The following is a 19,783-nucleotide window of genomic DNA, read 5'->3' on the forward strand; positions in this document are numbered from 1 at the left end:
TATATATTTAAAATATTTCATGTTTTTTTTAAATTAAACTTTAAAGGTTCATTAGACACGAAAGATTTTAAGAGATATCATATAACAACTTCTATTGTTATGTGGTTAATTTACAAATAAAGTGGGAGTACAATACAAACTATTAAATCGGTGCAATATAACTTTATAATTTTATATAACTTTTTAATTTTTTTGTACCGCCAAAACTACAATGCAAAAATTTTATCGAAGTGCATGACAACTTAAAAACAAAACTGTCCCTATTTAAAATTAAAAATTACACTACTATATTACAAAAGTGATAGCATGATTTATTTATTTATTTATCTCTTTATAAATTTATTTATTTATTTGACTATTGATTTATTAATCTAATAGGACTAAAATTTTAATGAAAGTCTGTTTATTGTAGATTTAAAGTTTTAAAATTATGTTGTATTTGGATTTAAAATTACTTAGTCTATTTTATAACTTATTGCTATGTTGTTGGCCCTCATTTTTTTTATATGGAATTTGATTATATTTTCATAAATTATTGTTGTGGTTTTTTTTGTCAAAAAAAAAGGTATTATTGTAATTTTATAATTTTGTGTTCAATACTTATGCAAATCAAATTGTTGTCAATTCTTGGTTTTATAATTTTTATAATTTTTAAAGGGTCATTAAGCCACCATCGCATTGTCTGGATAAAAGAAATGCACAATATATATATATATATAACAATGAAATCAACAAAACCAAAAAAATATAAAAACTATATTGAATATTTGCAAGTATAAAAAACCCAATAAACATTAGGACTAACTAAATTGATGAAAAATGTACTTAACTTTTAATATAAAACTATAAATATGTGTGTTAGAATATTGTATGTATATATAAATGTATAAATATGGTTGATATCTAACAAGGAATTCTATTTGATAAGTTCCTATAAATAATTTATGAGATGTTGAGACAATATGATGTCAATTATTTAGTGTTCATGCTCATGTGACCCTTAGAGTCCGTTTGATTCGTTAACGAGAACAACATAAGCAGTACAATATAAATAGTTAAAATATAACACAAGTGCTTGTGATGTTCTATATCTGTTTTTCATTGAACAGTACAAATTTTTGTGTGTTATTTAGGAGTTGTTTGGCATCGTTTTTGTTTTGTTTTTGCTTAGTTTTTGTGTGTTGAAAGACATGCTTGTAATAAGTGGGTTAGGTAACTATCATGTTTGCTACATGATAGTTTGGTAAGTGTCTTGTCCAACCATGGTTAAGTTAGCTAACCATGGGTTTAGTTACTTAAGGGTTAAGTCTCTTGGAGTCTATATAAGGCCCCTTGGTTTGTAAGAAGAGGGCATCTCATCCACCCTTATCTATCTTGGGATCCTTGCATCCTTAGTCTCATTCTTTGTATCCCTCTCATAACTACAATGCAACAAAGAAGTCCCTCTTTGTTTATACATCTCTCTATCCTTAATATTTATGCTTATGCTTCCTTCTCTCTAATTGTTTTAAGCAAAGGTTCCGCCCTAACCGTTACTTCACCCCGGATGACCCCGGCATCCAGAGTAAGTTGAACGGCATCCCCAACATCCACATCCCCGAGGAGCAGGCGCATGTGGATCGGTAAAAAGTGGGATGCACAGTATTTTAATCTAAATCATTCAACCAATTTATGCACAGTAACTAAAATAATCTCAACCGTCCAAATCCATTTCTACTAGACCTACAGTGCAGAACACAAAAACTTAAATAAAACCCACAACACACCACACCAACAATAACTGAAACAATCTCAGCCGTTCAAATCTATTTCTATTGTGGACCTACCGTGCAGAACATAAAAACTTAAATAAAACCCACAACAGACCACACCAACCCAGTTGAACGAAGTACTATGATTGGTCACTATTTAATCTACCAATTTATCTTTATCTCTCTCCTCCCTAGAGAACACTTTCTATATATACTAGATTAAAAACCCGCGCTAACGCTGCATGTTGAATATATTCAATATAAAATATTACAAAGATAGTATCAATTGAGGGAAAAAAATACCATTGTTTATGTCAATTTTTTAAATCATTTTGAAGTATATCTGCAAAATGTGAAGGATTGTGGAATATATTATTGGAACATGTTATTTGCATAAGTATTTTTTTAGAAAACGATGGATTTGTGGTTTATTTATTTTCTTTAGGAAAGTAGCTTTTTTTTTTTAATCTATACTCCCTCCATTACTTTTTATCTGATTCCTTTTTATCTGTCATTTTCTAATATCAAGAAGCATTTATTATTTTTTTCCCCCAAAACTACCCTAACACTCTATTCAATTCTCTTCTTTGAATTAAATATGAGAGAGAAATGTGAAGATATAAATTAGGGGTAATTTTGGAAAGATAACAAATAAGGTATGTGAGATTCGGTTAATCACGACAGATAAAAAGAAATGGAGGGAGTATTTCAAATAATAGTTTAGTTATTTTATTTAGGAAATTAAATTTTATAGTTCATTAATATCACAAATTAAATTTAATTTGTATTTAAATAAAAATTTATTTTTATGGATGTATAGAAATTAACATAAGATAACATATTAGCATACATAAATTTTGTTGGATAATATGGTAAAAAAATTTTGATATAACAAATTATTTATAGATTTTTAGAAGTTAAGATAAGATAACCTATCAAAACAATTATTTGGAAAACAAAAAAATAATTTCACGGATACATCATTTATGGTATTAATAATAATAATATCTTAAAAATCATCATTTATATAAGATAGGAGAGAAGAGCTTGAATTCCTCCACCAATTATAATGAAAAGTCTAATGTATCCATTTTATTAAAAAAATAATAGTTAAAATCATTCAATTTACCTAATTACTTGTTTATATTTTTTTTTTAAGAAAATAATTACTTGAAAATATATGTTGTTTAAATTCTTATCTATATAACATAAAAATTATAGAAGTTCTATTAAAATATATATATATTAATCGGTTAAATTGTATTATCTATAAAAAAAAGATATGGAAAGTTTTATTAAAAAAATACATAATTTCAATTTGAAAACAAACTAAACTTTTTCAGTATAGAAGGAAAATATATCTTGTTTAAATTCTTATCTCTATAACTATTATATTATATTATATTACATTATTTTAACTTTGGATTATAGAAGTTCTATTATATATATATCTACCGGTTATATTATATTATCTATGAAAAAGATATGGAAAGTTTTATTAAAAAAAAATCCATAATTAGAATTTGTAAACAAACTAAAATTTCCCCACTTAAGCATCAAAAGAACATATATTTTGTTTAAATTCTTATTTTTTAGGTTCAATGTAAGGAGTGTTATTTAGAAAATTATCTATGAAGTTTTCACGTGCAAAGTGCTACTGAAAGTTAATTTCAAGAAATCATTGTCATTGGAAGATTGCCAACATGCTCTTGTAGTTCAAGCATTAATATTATTGATTGAATAGATATCACACTCATAATGAGAAACATGAGTATCATTTACATAAAACTTTAGCTAAACAATAATTATATCTATTAGACATAACTATGGTTAGCAAGGAGATTTTCTTTTGTATTTTATATATATTTTTTTCATTTTCTAAATATTTTATTATCCAAAATTTCATCATTTGACACATTATCCTAAGTTCTATAAAAATCTCTATAACTATTATATTATATATTACATTATATTCACGTCAATATATATATATATATATTAAAGTTCTATTCAATATCATATACATTTTTTGAAAAAATTATATAATAATAATAATAATAATAATAATAATAAAAATAATAATAATAATAATAATCCACCGGGGTTTACATGCACTAATGCTCTCCTATAAATTGCTTCACGTCAATATGCACAATTTTTTTTTGGGTTAAAACGTGAGCAAAACTTACTAAAAAAATTGAAATTATTGGTAGAATTAAACATTATTGGATATTAATTTGATCCTAATTAGTCAACTGTTTTTTGAAAAAAAAAATAATAACATGAATATCATAAATTTTATTTATCAATTATCCAATAAAAAATGATAATAACTATACAATTTACCTCGTTTTGGATAACCTCAATCAGTACCTAAGCAATCTTAATTTTGGGTGTGAATTATGTAGGGATCAAATGCAAAAACTAACTTTGCAGTAACATACTTGAAGGAACATCCTTTTATTAGTAATGAATAATATTTTTATTTATTTTATTTCCTGTATATGTACATAAAAAGTCAGAAATTTACACTGAATGTCAAAAGTGTCAAAACTTCATATGATCACATTTGCAACAAATTATATATCTACACCATATCAACAATTATGGTCATTCAGCATATTCAACAATTTAGACCCATGTTTATCCAAAAGTGGGGCCTGCCAAGAAATGAAATTAGATTTAGTTTAATAAATCAAAAAGGACTTGATTTTCAAAGTTATCTGATTGTTAATTAAAAATCAATCAAAAAGGACTGAGTTTTCAAAAATAACTAACTGATTTCATATAAAAAGAGTATTTCTCTACCACCGTATCCATTCTATCCTATTATCAAGGATCATGCTTTACAAAGAGAAATAATTAATAAAACAAAACAAAACCAATGAATGAGTTTGGATGTGTACCTGTCATTTATCTTGCCTCTCCGTCGCTGCTCTGAACGTGCTGGAGCAATGCTCCTTCAATCCATCTTCCCAGTCAAACTCACTGTATAAACATCACTCAAGAGATAACATCAACCATTAATCAAGAAAATTAAATAAGAAAAAGAACAAAAGAGCACAGCACTGGTGGATCATGAACTATTCATCTTAATTACATTTCATAATCATGAAATTTCTCAAGAACAAAATCAACCCCACAGCATAACATCACCTAGGGGAAAAAACATCAACCTTAATTCAAGAAAAAGAAAGAACAGAAAAAACACAACAGTGATAAATCATGAACTGTTCATCTTAATTTCACTTCACAACATGAAATTATCTCAAGAACAAAGCCAAAAATAAAAAATAAAATAATAGAAGGAGAGACCTTTATGGGAGGCACCGTCATCCTGTTTGCTCCAATAAAAACCAAGATAAAGAAAAGAAAGACAAATCTATTACCTTCCTAAGTCCACCAACAACCTCAAAGCAATATACCTGAAAATCAAACCATAAAAAAAAACTTAAACAAATAAAAATATAAATAAAAACAAAGAAGAACTCCATGCACTTACAGCTTTTGAAGGTTTTGGAGGCATCGTAACTCCGACGGAAAAACGCCGGTGATGTTCTGCCCCTTCAGAGGCCTTCAAATCAAATCAAATTAAACCTTTTTTTATACAAAATAAACCCCAAAAAACACAAAATTAAATTTATAAAAATTAAAAAGAGAGGGAAAAAAATTACATGGAAACAATTGACTAAGTGTTATCTGTGTGGCAATGGCAAGTAATAGAGCTCTCTATATCTTGGAGTGCACTGGGAACGATCCAGTTACCTTTTCTGGTGCAAGGATCAACGGTGAAGTTCCAATTATTCTTTCCCATAATCCCTCGCTATTACTCCCGAGCTTTCACCGCATTAATTACACAGAGATATATTCATTTCCATATTATATATATATATATATATATATATATATATATATATATATATATAATCAAACACAAACAAGATCGGGTATAAAATAGCTCATCTGATGGTTTTAGCACTCTCTCTGTGTCAATAAGCTTCTAGGTTTCTCCGGTAACGCTGGGGAGAGGAACAACATGGATCACAAAGAGAATGAGGAGGAAGAGCTTGATCAGATGGATAGCCATGGCCACGAAAGTTGAGAGAGGAGATGATGAAGAAAAAGAAGAAGATGGTGATCTATCATAAAAGTCACAAAGCATCACTCATAAACTGCAAAAACGGCTCTGCAACATTCGAACTCACATAAGAAGCAAGCAATCCATTAAAATCCGGCAAAATATTCAAGCCAAGTTCATCACAAAAACCAATGATAAAACACAACTGGCAAATAAAGGTAGTACCTTTGGAGGTCGGAAACTGTTCACCATCCTTCTCAAAGTACTCCTTGATCGAAACCAAAGTCTTCCCTCGAAACTCCTGCAATGTCACCCTCCTCTTGTTGGAATGCTGCAAGACACAAACCATTAAAAAAGGTCTCAAACCAAACAAAAATCAACAAAAACCAAGCTATCAAATCTCAGAATCACCCAGCAAATGATGAGATTGTCGTCGTCGTCAAACTCCTTCTCCCCACGCTTCCCTTCGCCGTCCTGATACCTCTTATCCTCCTTCTTGGGCGTCCTCGACCTTCACTTTGCTTGGATTTGAGGAAGGACTCAACCACTGATCGTACAAAGTGCTTGCAGCGGCGATGGGAAAGGTCGATGCTCGAGGCGCTACGCGCGGTACCTGACCTTGAACTCGGTGGTCTTCTCCATGTCGGTGGTGCTCAAGAAGTCCAAAACCATGTCAGAGATCTTCTTTTTCATCTCCTCATCTTTGCCGATGTGATCAAAGAGCACAAAGAGAAATAAAAAGAGAGCGAGAAAGAGAAGCCCAAATCTCGTCGCCCTTAAAGCTAGAGGAAACCCTCTATAAATTTATCTCCAAGCCCTCGGTGCAAACCCTCTCCAGCTCTCTCGGTCATTGTTACTCATCCTCTCGAGAGGCTCTATATTTGTCGTTGCTTTCATCTAAAGGCGGCAGGCTGAGAAGAAGGTCTCCCATCTCGCCGCTCGCCGTTGTTGCTGGATAGAGTTAGAAACTGCTGTTAGGGGCTAGGGTTGGAAAAATAAAAGAAGTAAAATCTACCATTGATTACAAAGGGAGTGAAGATGAGAGATCCAGGCCGCTGATTGTCCATCAAAGCGTAGATCCAAGCCGTTGATTGTCAAAAATGCTGAACCAATCACAACGGACCAAATGCCCATACCAGAAAAAGCTTCAAAAATAGTGTTTTTGGGGGATAGGATTAAGATTTAGTATATATATGTAATCAGAATCCAATCCAAATCTAAACAAAGATTTGGATTTTCAAAGATATGATTTCCTATAAGAAAAGTACAAATTCTATCCAGTTCATATAAACTTCATACTTATCAAAATTTAGATTTTCAATTTCCTATAATAAAAATACAATGTTAACGTGTATATTCTATCCAATTCATATATCAACTTCATACTTATTAGAGAAAATCATAAGCTAAAACAGATGGGAAGCAAACAAAGCATATAAACAATTTAAAACCTCCCAATTATATGATATGCATGCAAGCATCAGAATAATGGAAATGAGCCTCTCAGGAACTTACCTGTTCATTGGTGAATGTACGTTATTGTTATTCCAGTAGATGAATGTGAAATGCATCATTAGACAAACGAACACGGAAGGACAAAATCAGAGACCAAAAAAGTACCAGGTCTAAACTTAATCACAACAAAGAACACCACTCCTTCAGGTTTATGAATAACAACCACTGTTAATCCATCAAATTAACTGTGTACTCCTCGCAGCATGGACACTTTACAGCATGGGATATGACATGTATGAAAAAGAAAATATAACAATAACGGTAGTAGTAGTGTTATCACAATCATACCGATAATTTATTTATAAATGCGAATGTCTTGTCACCTTTAGTTGATTAATCTGAGCCTAAAGAGAGTGCAGGTATTCTGTTTCTCCAGCTTTATCAGCCAACAAAGCTTTGTCTTCTTCTTCCAAGGATTTAATGTCCATTTCTTTTACTTCCAGCTATACACATTCAGATGAGCATAATGTGGAAGTCTTAGAAGCATAACATTTAAAAAGAGAAAAGATGTATAAAATACTTTTTCAGATTTAGTGTTGAACTCACTGAGTTTATTGTTGAATTGTTCAAATTGTTACTTGGACTGGCAAAGAGTATAAAATCAATTTGGTTTTGTGCACGAGATACTTGGATTGGATGGAAGGAGAAATGGTGGGGAGGTGGAGAAGCTCGAGAGGGACCAATGCGGCTGTCTTTGACAGAGGAGAAGGGTATGTAGTGGGGGTTCTCGTTCTTGTGCTTTGTCTTCGTCTTCTTCTTCTTCTCGTCCTCGTTAGCCAACAAACCCTAGCAGGGGAAAAAAAGAGTATGGGGAGATTTGGGGATTTAGGGTTAGGATTTCGGCTAGAGGGTTGATGGGCAGCTAGAGGACGGAGGAGAAGGGTCTGAAGTGGGGGTTCTCGTTCTTGTGCTTTGTCTTAGTCTTTCCTTCTCATTATCCCTCTTATTCTTATTCTTCTTCTCGTCCTCGTTAGCCAACAAACCCTAGCAGGAGAAAAAAAGAGTACGGGGAGATTTGGGGATTTAGGGTTAGGGTTTCAACTAGAGGGTTAATGGGGAGCTAGAGGGGTGGTATACTGAGCCAGATTTACGGTTAGGGTATGGCAACCATGGTGAGCGAGGATGGTGAAGTTGGTGGGGAGATAGGTGGTGGTCGAGGGCAAGGGAAAGGAGAAGGAGGAGGGGGCAAGGATTGGATGGAAGGAGGGATGGTGAGGAGGAGGAGAAGCTCGAGAGGGGCCAAAACGGTTGTCTTTGACATAGGAGAAGGGTTTGAAGCGAGGGTTCTTGTTCTTGTGCTTTGTCTTCGTCTTCTCCTTCTCATTGTCCCTGCTTCTTCTTCTTCTTCTTCTTCTTCTTCTTCTTCTTCTTCAAGCTCGAGAGGGGCCAAAAAGGTTGTCTTTGACGAAGGAGAAGGGTTTGAAGTGGGGGTTCTTGTTCTTGTGCTTTGTCTTCGTCTTCTCCTTCTTATTGTCCTTCTTCTTCTTCTTCTTCTTCTCATCCTCATCCGCCAACAAACCCTAGCAGGGGGAAAAAAAAGGAGAACGGGAAGATTTGGGGATTTAGGGTTAAGGTTTCGGCCAGATGGTTGATGGGGGAGCTAGAGAGGTGATATACTAAGCCGCAAGAACTCAGTAACAAAACAAACACCCAACCAATACCAGATGGGCAAATGTCCTCTCAAAAATCAATTGAAAGAGAAGATTTTTAGAGAGGTGGTATACTGAGCCACAATAACTCATTAACAAAACAAACAATTGAAAGAGAAGATTTTTAGAGGGGTGGTATACTGAGCCGCAGGAACTCATTAACAAAACAAACACCCAACCAATACCAGATGGCCAAATGTCCTCTCAAAAATCAATTGAAAAAGAAGATTTTTAGGGGATAAGTTTAAGAGTAAGTGTATATATATATATATATGATTTAAAATCATGGAAAAATGGGATAATAGACACAAGAAAATTATGTTGCCTAGTAAAAGTCGTTTAATTAATGCGGGACAATACCAATCAATTTCAATATTTCTACTTGGGCAACATCTTAACATACTAATCAAATAGTGTCTAATTAGATCAAATCATCTTGTAAATTAAATATAAACTCAAAATGTGGCAAATAAATAATATGAACTAATTTATCCCCAAAAAAAATCCAATGACCATTTTACCCTTAGCCATTTTGTGTTTTCCAACATCACATGATAATTTTTCCAAATAAATTATACTAAAACATATATATATATATATATATTATACTAGAAAAATTCAAGACATTTCTAATAACTTCTATGTTTTCTTCAATTCATAAAACTGAAAATAATGGTCAAAGATTTCAACTAAGAAGTGCCAAATAAATACTTCAGATACTTACCTTTATATATCATTGTCTTAACATTTATAACATATTTATATAAAAACTTTTATTTAGTAAATTTTTTTTATATATAGAAATAGAGTATACAAACATTTGGATTAATTAGAGTTGAAACCGGACCCAACCGGCTTGGCACTAAGAACAAACACCCAAACCATTATTGTGGTCAAGTCTGACCATGTTGTTCCATCTATTAAAAACAGACTGTGGGCTTAAAATAATTGAAAACAAAATCCAATGCATAAAAAGATTTAATTATTATAAAAAAAATAAATAAATAAAAAGTAAAAAAAACACATGTGTTAATTATTTTAGGACAAATAATTTGTTTTAATTTGTGAAATCTATTTTACAAAAACAATTCCAGTAAGTTTTTAAATAAACATGACAAAAACATTTTATATATTTATTTTGTCATCAAATGAGTTTCATGTTTAACACTGTTATTCATTGAATAACATTTAATTCATTATCAAAATATTTGTCCTTATAAATAAGGAATTAAGTACTCCACATCATTTAGGAACATATTAAAATGTGGAATTAACATTTTAACATATTTGTATTCTAATATTATATAAATTTTGATGTTTTTATCTTAAATTATCTTCGACACTAACATCTTATGCAAAAAAAATTAATATTAATAAATTAATATATCGTTTGTCATTACTGAAATATTACACATATCATTCAAATACTTGATATTTCTTTTCATAAAAATCACAATATCAAATAAAGAGAGATAATCTCTCATATACATTGGTTTTGTTAGATAAATAAATAGAATTCTTCATTTATATTGGTTTCTATTTGTAATTGTTTATTTGTGACAAGTCATTAAAAGTTATAAATATATCCGTTGTTTGTTTTAATATGCAAAACTATTATTATTCTGGTAATTCTCTTTTTTAATTTGAACAATTAAAGTACGTAGAATAATAAAAAAATAATAATTTTTACAATCTCAATAAACAGCTGCTCTTTTTTTAACATCACAGCGCTCTCACTCTATCAACATAATTTTCTTTAATAATGATATTTTTAGAGTTTTTAAAAATATGAAAATTATTTAAAATAACCAATAATATAATCATCGGCAGAGGGAAAAAAAAAAGATGTCAATGATAAATGGATTTATTCATTGGTAGGCAGGATCTACTGTAACTGAATCTTTTTTTTTACATAATAAATGATAATCTTAGTAAACAAGCAGTGGCATATCGACAAATGTCATTATTGTTACACTGACCACCAGGCCGTGAGGCTTTCCCACGGGACACATGACAACTGCTGGACAAGTAGTTTCTTACTTTGACAGTTAGTGAGCATACGCAGATTCAAAATTCATCGCGTCGAGGTATTATATTATTATAAAATATTATTCACACATTATTTATTGGGACTAGATACTATATACTCGGGGTTGTATTCTTTGTCCATTTAGAATTGTATGACAGAGGATTTACTATCATAAGATTATAGTCTCTAATGTATCATTTTCAGCACATACGGTTCACTGTTATTACTTCATATGTTACTATGCCCTATATAATAAATTTTTAAGGGCTCATTAAACTATCATAATTGCTACATCTCTATACTTATATGTCCCGTCCTTTTGGCACCTTATGTGGCCCATATATATATATATATATATATATATGTGGCAAAACATCTTTTATGGGTGTCCATAAATAAGAAATCTATGGATATTTAATTATCAGTGGTTGGATTGCAATCCAATAGTTGATATTGATAAACAATACTGTGTGTTATACTATTCCAAACAATAACTAATGTAATTATTACTGTATTAACTATTGTTTATCATTGTTGCCCGTTGGATTGAGATCCAACGACTGATAATAGACGTCTATAGGTTATAACCGCTCATAAAAGAATGGTCCTCTCTCTCTCTCTATATATATATATATATATATATTTATAACGCATAATAAATAAATACCAATGGCCTTTGAGTCAATTGGTATCGAGTCCTTTGCGTAGGGCGTTCATTTTGGGGAGGACCTAGGATCGAACCTCATGTCTTGCGCAAAGTGAGGGCACGTAGGTCGGCGTTGAGCCTTGCTCTTCACACGTGCAGGTCTCTGAGATTCCGGTGCTTATCGCCTTTAAAAAAATAAATAATAAATAAATAAATAGATGAACTTAGAGTAGTTTCAAAATGCCATCTTTCCTATTTTTCGAACATTATCAAATTCAAAGACAAAGAGTTGAAAAGATTCCAATAACTTCTTCTAATTTCATTCCATTTTCATGCAGCTTTGTTTGCTTGTAGAGCTATGGAAGAAAAACAAAGAGAGAAAAATAATAATAATAAAAAACAAGGCTCAAATGGCAAAACAAAGATACCAAAAAAGACAGCTAACAAGAGCATCAAGCCAAATAAAAGAAATGAAAAGAAAAAAAAGAAGAAGAGAGAAAGAAGAGATTGTTAGATTGCAGGCGAGTTGGAGCAGTTCAGATGCATGGATTTCGTCAAGACTTTCGCTTTCACTACACATTCAACACATTGGAACCATCGAATGAATGGACAAATGCACCACGCCATGGCATCAATCATATTTACTTGCCTTGCTTCTCTTCTGGAGTTTCTTCAAGATTTTCTTTTGGTTCTGCAAAGTTCCTGCTTTTGAGTTCATCTCTGCAATATTAATGGCTGTGAGTAGATGTTGTTTCTTTCTTTTGTTATTTTAATTTTTTGTTGGAAAAGTTTATGCGTTGCTTGTGTTGTTTTTAATATCATTGATTTTGGTTTTTGATGGTATACTATGTGCTAAGTATGAATAAAGGTGAGTTTTTTTGTGTGTATTTAGTGATTATTTTGTTCATCTTTTGTTGGGGATAATATTATGCCACTGACTCATGTTGCATTATGTGACAAATGTGAATAATGATGTGAGATTTTTGTGAGTTTTTGGTGATTATTTGTTGAAGCTTTCTTTTCCCATTATTGCTTTCATCTTTTGTTGGGATTTTTTACTTTTGGTGTTGCTTTTATGTTTTTCATGTTTATACTGCTATGCTCTAAATGATAATAAAGGTGAGATTTTTGTGGGGGGTAAAAATCTTAAAAGGTCACCAAACTATACTCATGTTTCACTTTGGATACCAAACTTCAATTTGTATCTTTTTTTATCACTCTACTTCGATTTGATTTCAACGAGAGGATATTCGAAGGATTCCGGTGAAAAATATGTCAAATGTGAACACTAGATAAGTTACATGGAGAGCATTTGACACATCATATGTTGATTAGGATTAGCATTATCACTCCCAAAAGCCACATCATTCATCCAAGTGCCATTAAATTTTATGTTGACATGACTTTTAGATTGACGTGGCTAGTCCACATCAACATATGACAAGCCCAAATGCCTCAACGTGGTTTATCCGGTGTCTACATCGAGACATTTCTCACCAAAATCCATCGGGTACTCTTCTGTTGAAATCAAATTGAAGTAAGGTGACCAAAAAGATACAAATTGAAATTTGGTATCCAAATTGAAATATGAGCATAGTTTGGTTACCTCTCAAGAGTTTTTGTGATTGTTTTGTTCATCTTTTGTTGCGAATAATATTATGCCACTGATTCATGTCATATTATGTGACAAATGTGAATAAAAGTGTGAGATTATTGTGAGTTTTTGGTGATTATTTACTCAAAGCTTCCACTCCTATTATTGTGTTCATCTCTTGTTGGGATTTTTACTTTTTGTATTGCTTTTATGTTTATGTTATAAATGTGAATAAAGGTGAGATTTGTCTGAGTATTTATGATTATTTTTTAAGCTTCCTCTGCTATTGTTGTGTTCATCATTTGTCGGGAATATTATAAGCCAAATTTAAATAAAGGTGAGGTAATTCTTCTGATACTTAATGATTGATTAAAGCTTGATTGAATTATTTTGTTCATCTTTTATTGGGAGTGTTTCTTTATGTGTTGCTTTTATGCCGTTGATGTTAGATGTGCCAAATGTGAATAAAGTTAAGACTATCTGAGTTTTTGAAGATCTTTGGTTGAAGCTTCATCCTATTAATTTGTTCATCTTTTATCGGGAATGTTTTAGTGTTGCATTTAGTTACTTGATTTTGACCTTTCTTGTTATATTATAATCTAATGTGAGTAAAGATGAGATTTTTCAGAGTAAATCTTTATGTTTTTTTTTCAATGTTGTGTGTGTTGCATTTATTTCCTTGATTTTTGTTCTTCACGTTTGTACTATTTTCTAATGCAGATTAGTGAGAGTTTTCAGTGCTGTTTCTATTAATGCCATGACATTCAAACTTATAGTTTCTTTTCTTGTGTTTTTTTTTTGGGGGGGGGAATTATATCTATTGTGTTCCAATGCCAGATTTTGATTTCAGTAACTGTCATCTATTTTGTGGATGATGATTGCATATTCTGCAGATATTCATAGTCTTCAAGTCATTTTTCTGTTCTTTTTGTCGAAATTCACCACGAAGATTTGAGTCTAAAAAATCCGAGTACCTTTTTACATCACTATCGCGAGCGAATTTTGTTATTTGATCTTTGTCTGAACAATTCGAGGCGCCATAAGAACAGTTTTTTCGATGCATATGTTTTTCGTCGTACTCCCACTAAATCCATACTCTTGAACATATTGATTTTGATAGCTTTACCACTTTCATAAATTTCAATAGTTTCATACTCATGCAAACTTTATGTAGGATTTCCATATGGACAACTTAATCTAGTATTGACTAATCATGTGTTTGTATTTACAATTTGCTCAAGAATTACTTGTATTCATTATTAATCAACTCTTCTGCATTTCTCATGTTGTTTTCAGCAAAAGGCTCATGTTCCAAAGTTTGGTAATTGGGAAAGCGATAACGTTCCATACACAACATACTTCGAAAATGCAAGAAAAGACAAAGGTGCCGGAGGAAAGATGATCAATCCAAATGATCCTGAACAAAATCCAGACGCATTTGTATCCGGCATTTTCCCTCAAGCCTACAAATTCACAAGGCCACAACAAGATGACGATGAGTCCTATGATTTCGGCCATGGTCATTTTGCTAATGTCTCTCAGAGTAAAACCATGCATTCAGTAAAATCGCCGCAGAAAGAAAATTGTTTCAGAGATGATTCTGCATTCCAAGGATTCATGAAAGTTCCGTCCCCCCAAAACTTTACACATCAAAGAGGTGACTTCGATCCAAAAACTAGTAAAGCTCATAAAAGTGGCAAACCAGATTCCACTGAGAAATACAGCTCTGATGTCGCACTTCTGTCATATCAAAATCGCCGTAGCCCTGCTCATTACTCTCCTGAACGCAGTTATATGCTATCACCGCCACGACAAACTACATTGAAATCTGAAAACTATCTTCATAATTCTAACGTATGGTGAAGTTTTTTTTTATATATGATTGATGAGGTCTGATTGTTTGTTTGGTATTGCGAGTTTTGTAGCCACAACAGCATCAGAGAGGAGTGTCGGTGCCGAAATTTGGTGCATGGGATGAAAATGATCTAAAATCAGGTGAAGGTTTCACTATCATTTTTAGCAAAGTTAAAGAGGAGAAGCAGATGACTGCTGCAAGATTACCGGCAACTCCAACAGAGCCAAAATTTATTCCTGCAACACAACAAGAACACCGTAATTCTTCCTTTCTATCAAAGGTGTGTGTGACATTTGACAGTAAAATTCTTGGCAAAAGAATGACTGGACAAAGACTTAAATTGTTCTTTAATTTTGCAGATATGTTGCTGCTTTCAAGCTTAAAGTTATTGAATTTCATCTGTCTCGTTGTGCAATGTTCGATCTTGTCGAGTTGCTGATCTGCTTTGATGTCTTCTAAATGAGAAGAAAAGTAGAACTAATTTGGCATATGTTTTATAAACAAGTTATTGTGATTATGGAGAATGTGTTGTTGTTATGTGAAGGAATGCATGTTGATATGTTTTCAAAAACAATGTGTTTGTTGTATTCCTTTGCACATACTGAAGTAAAAAAAGAGAACATCTTTATATCATAAACATTTGGTTTATGAATTTGGATTCAGTTTGGACATATTGAAGGTCTCATTTTCAGTACATATGTCAACAGTATTCAGCTCCAAACTAAATAACAAGTAATTGCTGAACATTATTTTTCTCTGTGAAAATTTAAATTACAGTGACCTTGCCACAAGGTCCAAATAACAGATACAAATGTAGCAATGTGATATTTAGTTTTAAAAAGCCAATCAAGCCTGGGTTCATAACCCAACCGTATTAGCGCCTTTGTCAAAGGCGTGGTGTAGAACATTTAAGTGTCCCGAGTTCAAGTCATGTTAGACTACCCATGGTGTTAATAGGTCCCTGGTGTGGATAAGGGTTTGCAATCCAAACTCCACGTCACCTAGTGAGGGCACAAAAATTAGATGACTAATTCTCGATATGCGCACGTGCCCTTAATTAAGGGCGGGTGTCGTATTTGTCAAAAAGAAAAAAAATCAATCAACAACAAAAAATTGTAAGAATAAGAAATACTTGAAACTAATCTAAAGAAAAACCTCTGATTGTAGGAAGTATTAGAAATTAAATTTACATAATGGTAAAATTATCTAAATCCAACTCCATAGTAACAAAGAAGGTTTGAAAATAAATGGGAATATCAAACATATATGAATTAAGTTCAGTTAAACAGAATTAACAGAATTAAGCCAAAGAAGAACAGTTCTTGCAGGACTTGGTCTCATAAATGTCCAAACAACCATAAATTTGAACCCAAAAACTTATCAATCTGATTTAATAATTGCAAAACAATATTAGGCATAAAAGAAATTTTTAGCTAAATGGAAATTGAGAAAACCCAATCCTTAACTCAATTTTATAAAGCATAGATGTCTTTTCTATTGCCATCTAATAAAGCAGATGATAAAGACAACAAGGAACTATTGAGAATAATTAACTTTTCAAAAGAAAAGGTTTAAAATGCGCCTAACCACAAGGGAGAAATACAAACCCAAGGATAAGTGAAAGGAAAAAAAACCTGCTGAATTTCCAAAATATTCTTACTATAGGAAGAAAATATTTATTACACCAAGAAAGAAAATAGACATTGAACTAATAATTAGGGTAAATATAAATATTAGCCAGAGTAACTAATAGTTCTCAAAAAGCCTTTTGATTTTATTGTACTAATCTCACCGCGAAAAGTGTTTTATAAAAATTTTCATTGCCCAAAATTCAAAAATGCCAAGTAGTAGTGTCAAAAAAAAAATTCTTCGCTGTGGGACTAGGCTTGCATCCCTGTCGTTGCGTTTGCTGAGTGTGTGCATATGAGCCAAACGATCAATTGTTAGTGATGTGTACACTTTATTATAAAACAAAAGTAACTAATAGTATAAATTTGTTAATTTAAAAAATATGAATTTAAATATATAAACTTGGATGTCTTGTCCTATGAGACTAAATTTTTTATGTTGAATACAATGTAAATAATATATTTGATTTATATTTAAAATAGCATGGTATGTTGGTTTATTATTCTATGTTTGGTTTATTTGGAACATTGCTAGTTAATATAAATTGCAGAATAGTTGTCTTATTTTGCATTCAAACTTGATGTGATCCCATGGATGAGAATCAAATTAACAATGTGGTTGGCAATTAATGAGGATAGAGAAAGAAGAAGAAACAATGTAGGCCTTGATACAAGAAATCCAAATGTCAGAGCAATTCATTGCAGAGATAATGGTAAGAATTACATTCCATTGAGATGTCATAAGCTTTTTCCATAATAACTTTTAACAGATGTAATATTTGATTTAAGTGTGTAATTCAATCTATTAGCAAGAAGCTTAACTAAAATTATATAACAAACATTACACAATAAGAATTGATGGAAGTTTGAAACCTTTTTAAAATGAATGCTATTCTTTTTTAGGTATTAAAATCAAATAACGAGTTTTAGGAAGATAATTCATCCTTAAAAAAATAAAAAAGTCATAGAACACAAAGAATCACTAATTTTAGGCTAATAACATTTATAAAATTCAAAGTCATACATATTATTTAGGTTCAAGTCAATCCAACATTTTAAACTAATAAAATGAGAGATCAAGACTTATATATTTAAATTTATAATTTTTCCAATTAATCAATAAAAGCATTAGTTACTTCAATAAGAACAAAAAGTTTTTAAAAACTTCAGTTTTAAACACCAAGAAATAAAAGGAGAAGCTCCGGAGAAGATTGGTATGTTGGTAAAGTAAAACCAATATCCAAAAAAAATGGCAATATAAACCTTTCAAATATTTGAATAGACATAATTTATATTTTGAGTTGAAATCTCAATCTTATTTTATAGATTTGGTTTGTGTCGAATCAATACATTAATTTTATTAATTTGTACGTTAATATGAATAAATGAATTTATAAAATTTTGATTTTTTTTCTTTAAAAAACATAAAAAATAATTATAGATATTGTTGTGCATGGTTCATAAACAAAAATAAACGGACAGATGTGGCATGAAGTGGAATGAAATCATCTGTTCTATTAGGTGAGCATGGTTTGATAGGTTGAGAGTGCAGAGGCAACACCCATACAAAGGTAATTTGCATATGATTAAGATTATAATTTGGTAATCTTTGTAAGTTGTATTTCGATTTAGATTGGTTTAGAAACGGATAAGTTTATAATCGAGTTATGGTCCTGATAGGATTTGTATCTAGACTTAATTTTTTTACCTACCTTAGTCATTTGTCTAATGAGACAAGTGAATAAAAGAAATGTGGCTGCTCCGCTTCTATAAGCATTGCCAAAACTCGTAAATTTGGCGTTGTCTTTTTGGTCTCTTGATTTTAAAAATGTTAATATCTTGATAAAAGTGGTTAGGCTACATTTATCTTATTAAAATGTAATAGTAAAAAAGAAAAGAAAAAAACTTAAACTAATAACCATTGTTGAAGTCCAAATTATACAAATATAAAAATTGATATAAATTTTTAATACTTTAACAAAAATAGAAATCTTTCTTTAATTTTTAATTATCCCCGATCTTTGATCACACGTTACACAATCTGAATTAAGGTTATTCCATTAACTTTTTTTAAGCGCATTTCATTATTCAAAAGATATATTTTAAATAATTAATAATAAAAATATATCTTTAATTTTAATTTTAAAATATTTATTTCTTATAATATTACTTAATGATCAATTCCAAATAAAATTTCTCACAAAAATTACATTCAACCGCACATCAACATAACTAATATCATACTTCAACAAAAATAAATATCTTTCTTTAATTTTTAATTATCCTCGATTTTTTATCACACGTTACACAATCTGAATTAAAGTTATTCCATCAACTCTTTTTAAGTGCATTTCATTATTCAAAACATATATTTTAAATAGTTATTAATAAAAATATATCTTTAATTTTAATTTTAAAATATTTATTTCTTATAATATTACTTAATGATCAATTCCAAATAAAAATTTCTCACAAGAATTACATTCAACCGCACATCAACATAACTAATATCATGCTTAATTAATCCACACCTTCAATTAATCTAATGGATTAGTTTTTGGCGATGATTTTTTTTTACCTGTCAAAGTAGACAAATCACATTAAAAAAATACACAAATAAAAGAATTAATATCTTAATCAATTTTTTTATCGAGTATATTAATTAAAATGCTGCATCAGCAATGATTTGTTTTATATTTTAAAAAAATAATATACATTAATGATTAAAAATATGAGAAATTTTTTATGCAAGTTGACCAAATCTGCATTTTCTTAAGGCTGGCAAAAATTAAAAATTTTAAAATTTAATTATTAAATATATTTATGTAAATAATTAAATGCCTTGAAAATATAAGATATTTGATTGAGAAATACTCCTTTATGTTCTTTTTTATCTGTCAAGGTTAAGGCTTTGCTTGGCTGAGAGGGTTTGGATGGACTGAGGAGGGTTCATAAAGTAAGGGTTCTTTGAACCCATGCTTGGGAGAAGGGTTTAGAAGAGTTTGTAAGGGTTTTGGGGGATTGAAAACCTCCCATTT

At 30.9% G+C, this 19,783-nt stretch overlaps 1 protein-coding gene and 1 long non-coding RNA gene across 3 annotated transcripts; one reads left to right on the forward strand and one right to left on the reverse strand.

Annotated features, from left to right (window-relative positions):
- Window positions 1-4,253: 4,253 nt before the first annotated feature.
- LOC120269464 lies at window positions 4,254-5,566 on the reverse strand. 2 transcript variants are annotated; one of them, XR_005539166.1, is made up of 5 exons: window positions 5,426-5,566; window positions 5,254-5,325; window positions 5,067-5,176; window positions 4,658-4,739; window positions 4,254-4,411 (listed from the first exon to the last, which is right to left on the reverse strand). It is a non-coding gene; the product is annotated as an uncharacterized LOC120269464 (long non-coding RNA). The 2 variants fall into 2 exon arrangements; XR_005539165.1 differs by having other exon boundaries at window positions 4,658-5,176.
- Window positions 5,567-12,357: 6,791 nt separating this feature from the next.
- LOC120269444 (NOI-like protein) lies at window positions 12,358-15,728 on the forward strand. Its single transcript, XM_039276773.1, has 4 exons — window positions 12,358-12,405; window positions 14,559-15,116; window positions 15,188-15,397; window positions 15,477-15,728. Exons 1-4 carry the CDS (start codon window positions 12,400-12,402, stop codon window positions 15,498-15,500), a joined length of 798 nt encoding a protein of 265 aa, XP_039132707.1. The 5' UTR covers window positions 12,358-12,399; the 3' UTR covers window positions 15,501-15,728.
- Window positions 15,729-19,783: the final 4,055 nt, after the last annotated feature.

Source organism: Dioscorea cayenensis, chromosome 9 (assembly GCF_009730915.1).
Source record: "Dioscorea cayenensis subsp. rotundata cultivar TDr96_F1 chromosome 9, TDr96_F1_v2_PseudoChromosome.rev07_lg8_w22 25.fasta, whole genome shotgun sequence".
NCBI classification, from domain to species: Eukaryota; Viridiplantae; Streptophyta; class Magnoliopsida; order Dioscoreales; family Dioscoreaceae; genus Dioscorea; species Dioscorea cayenensis.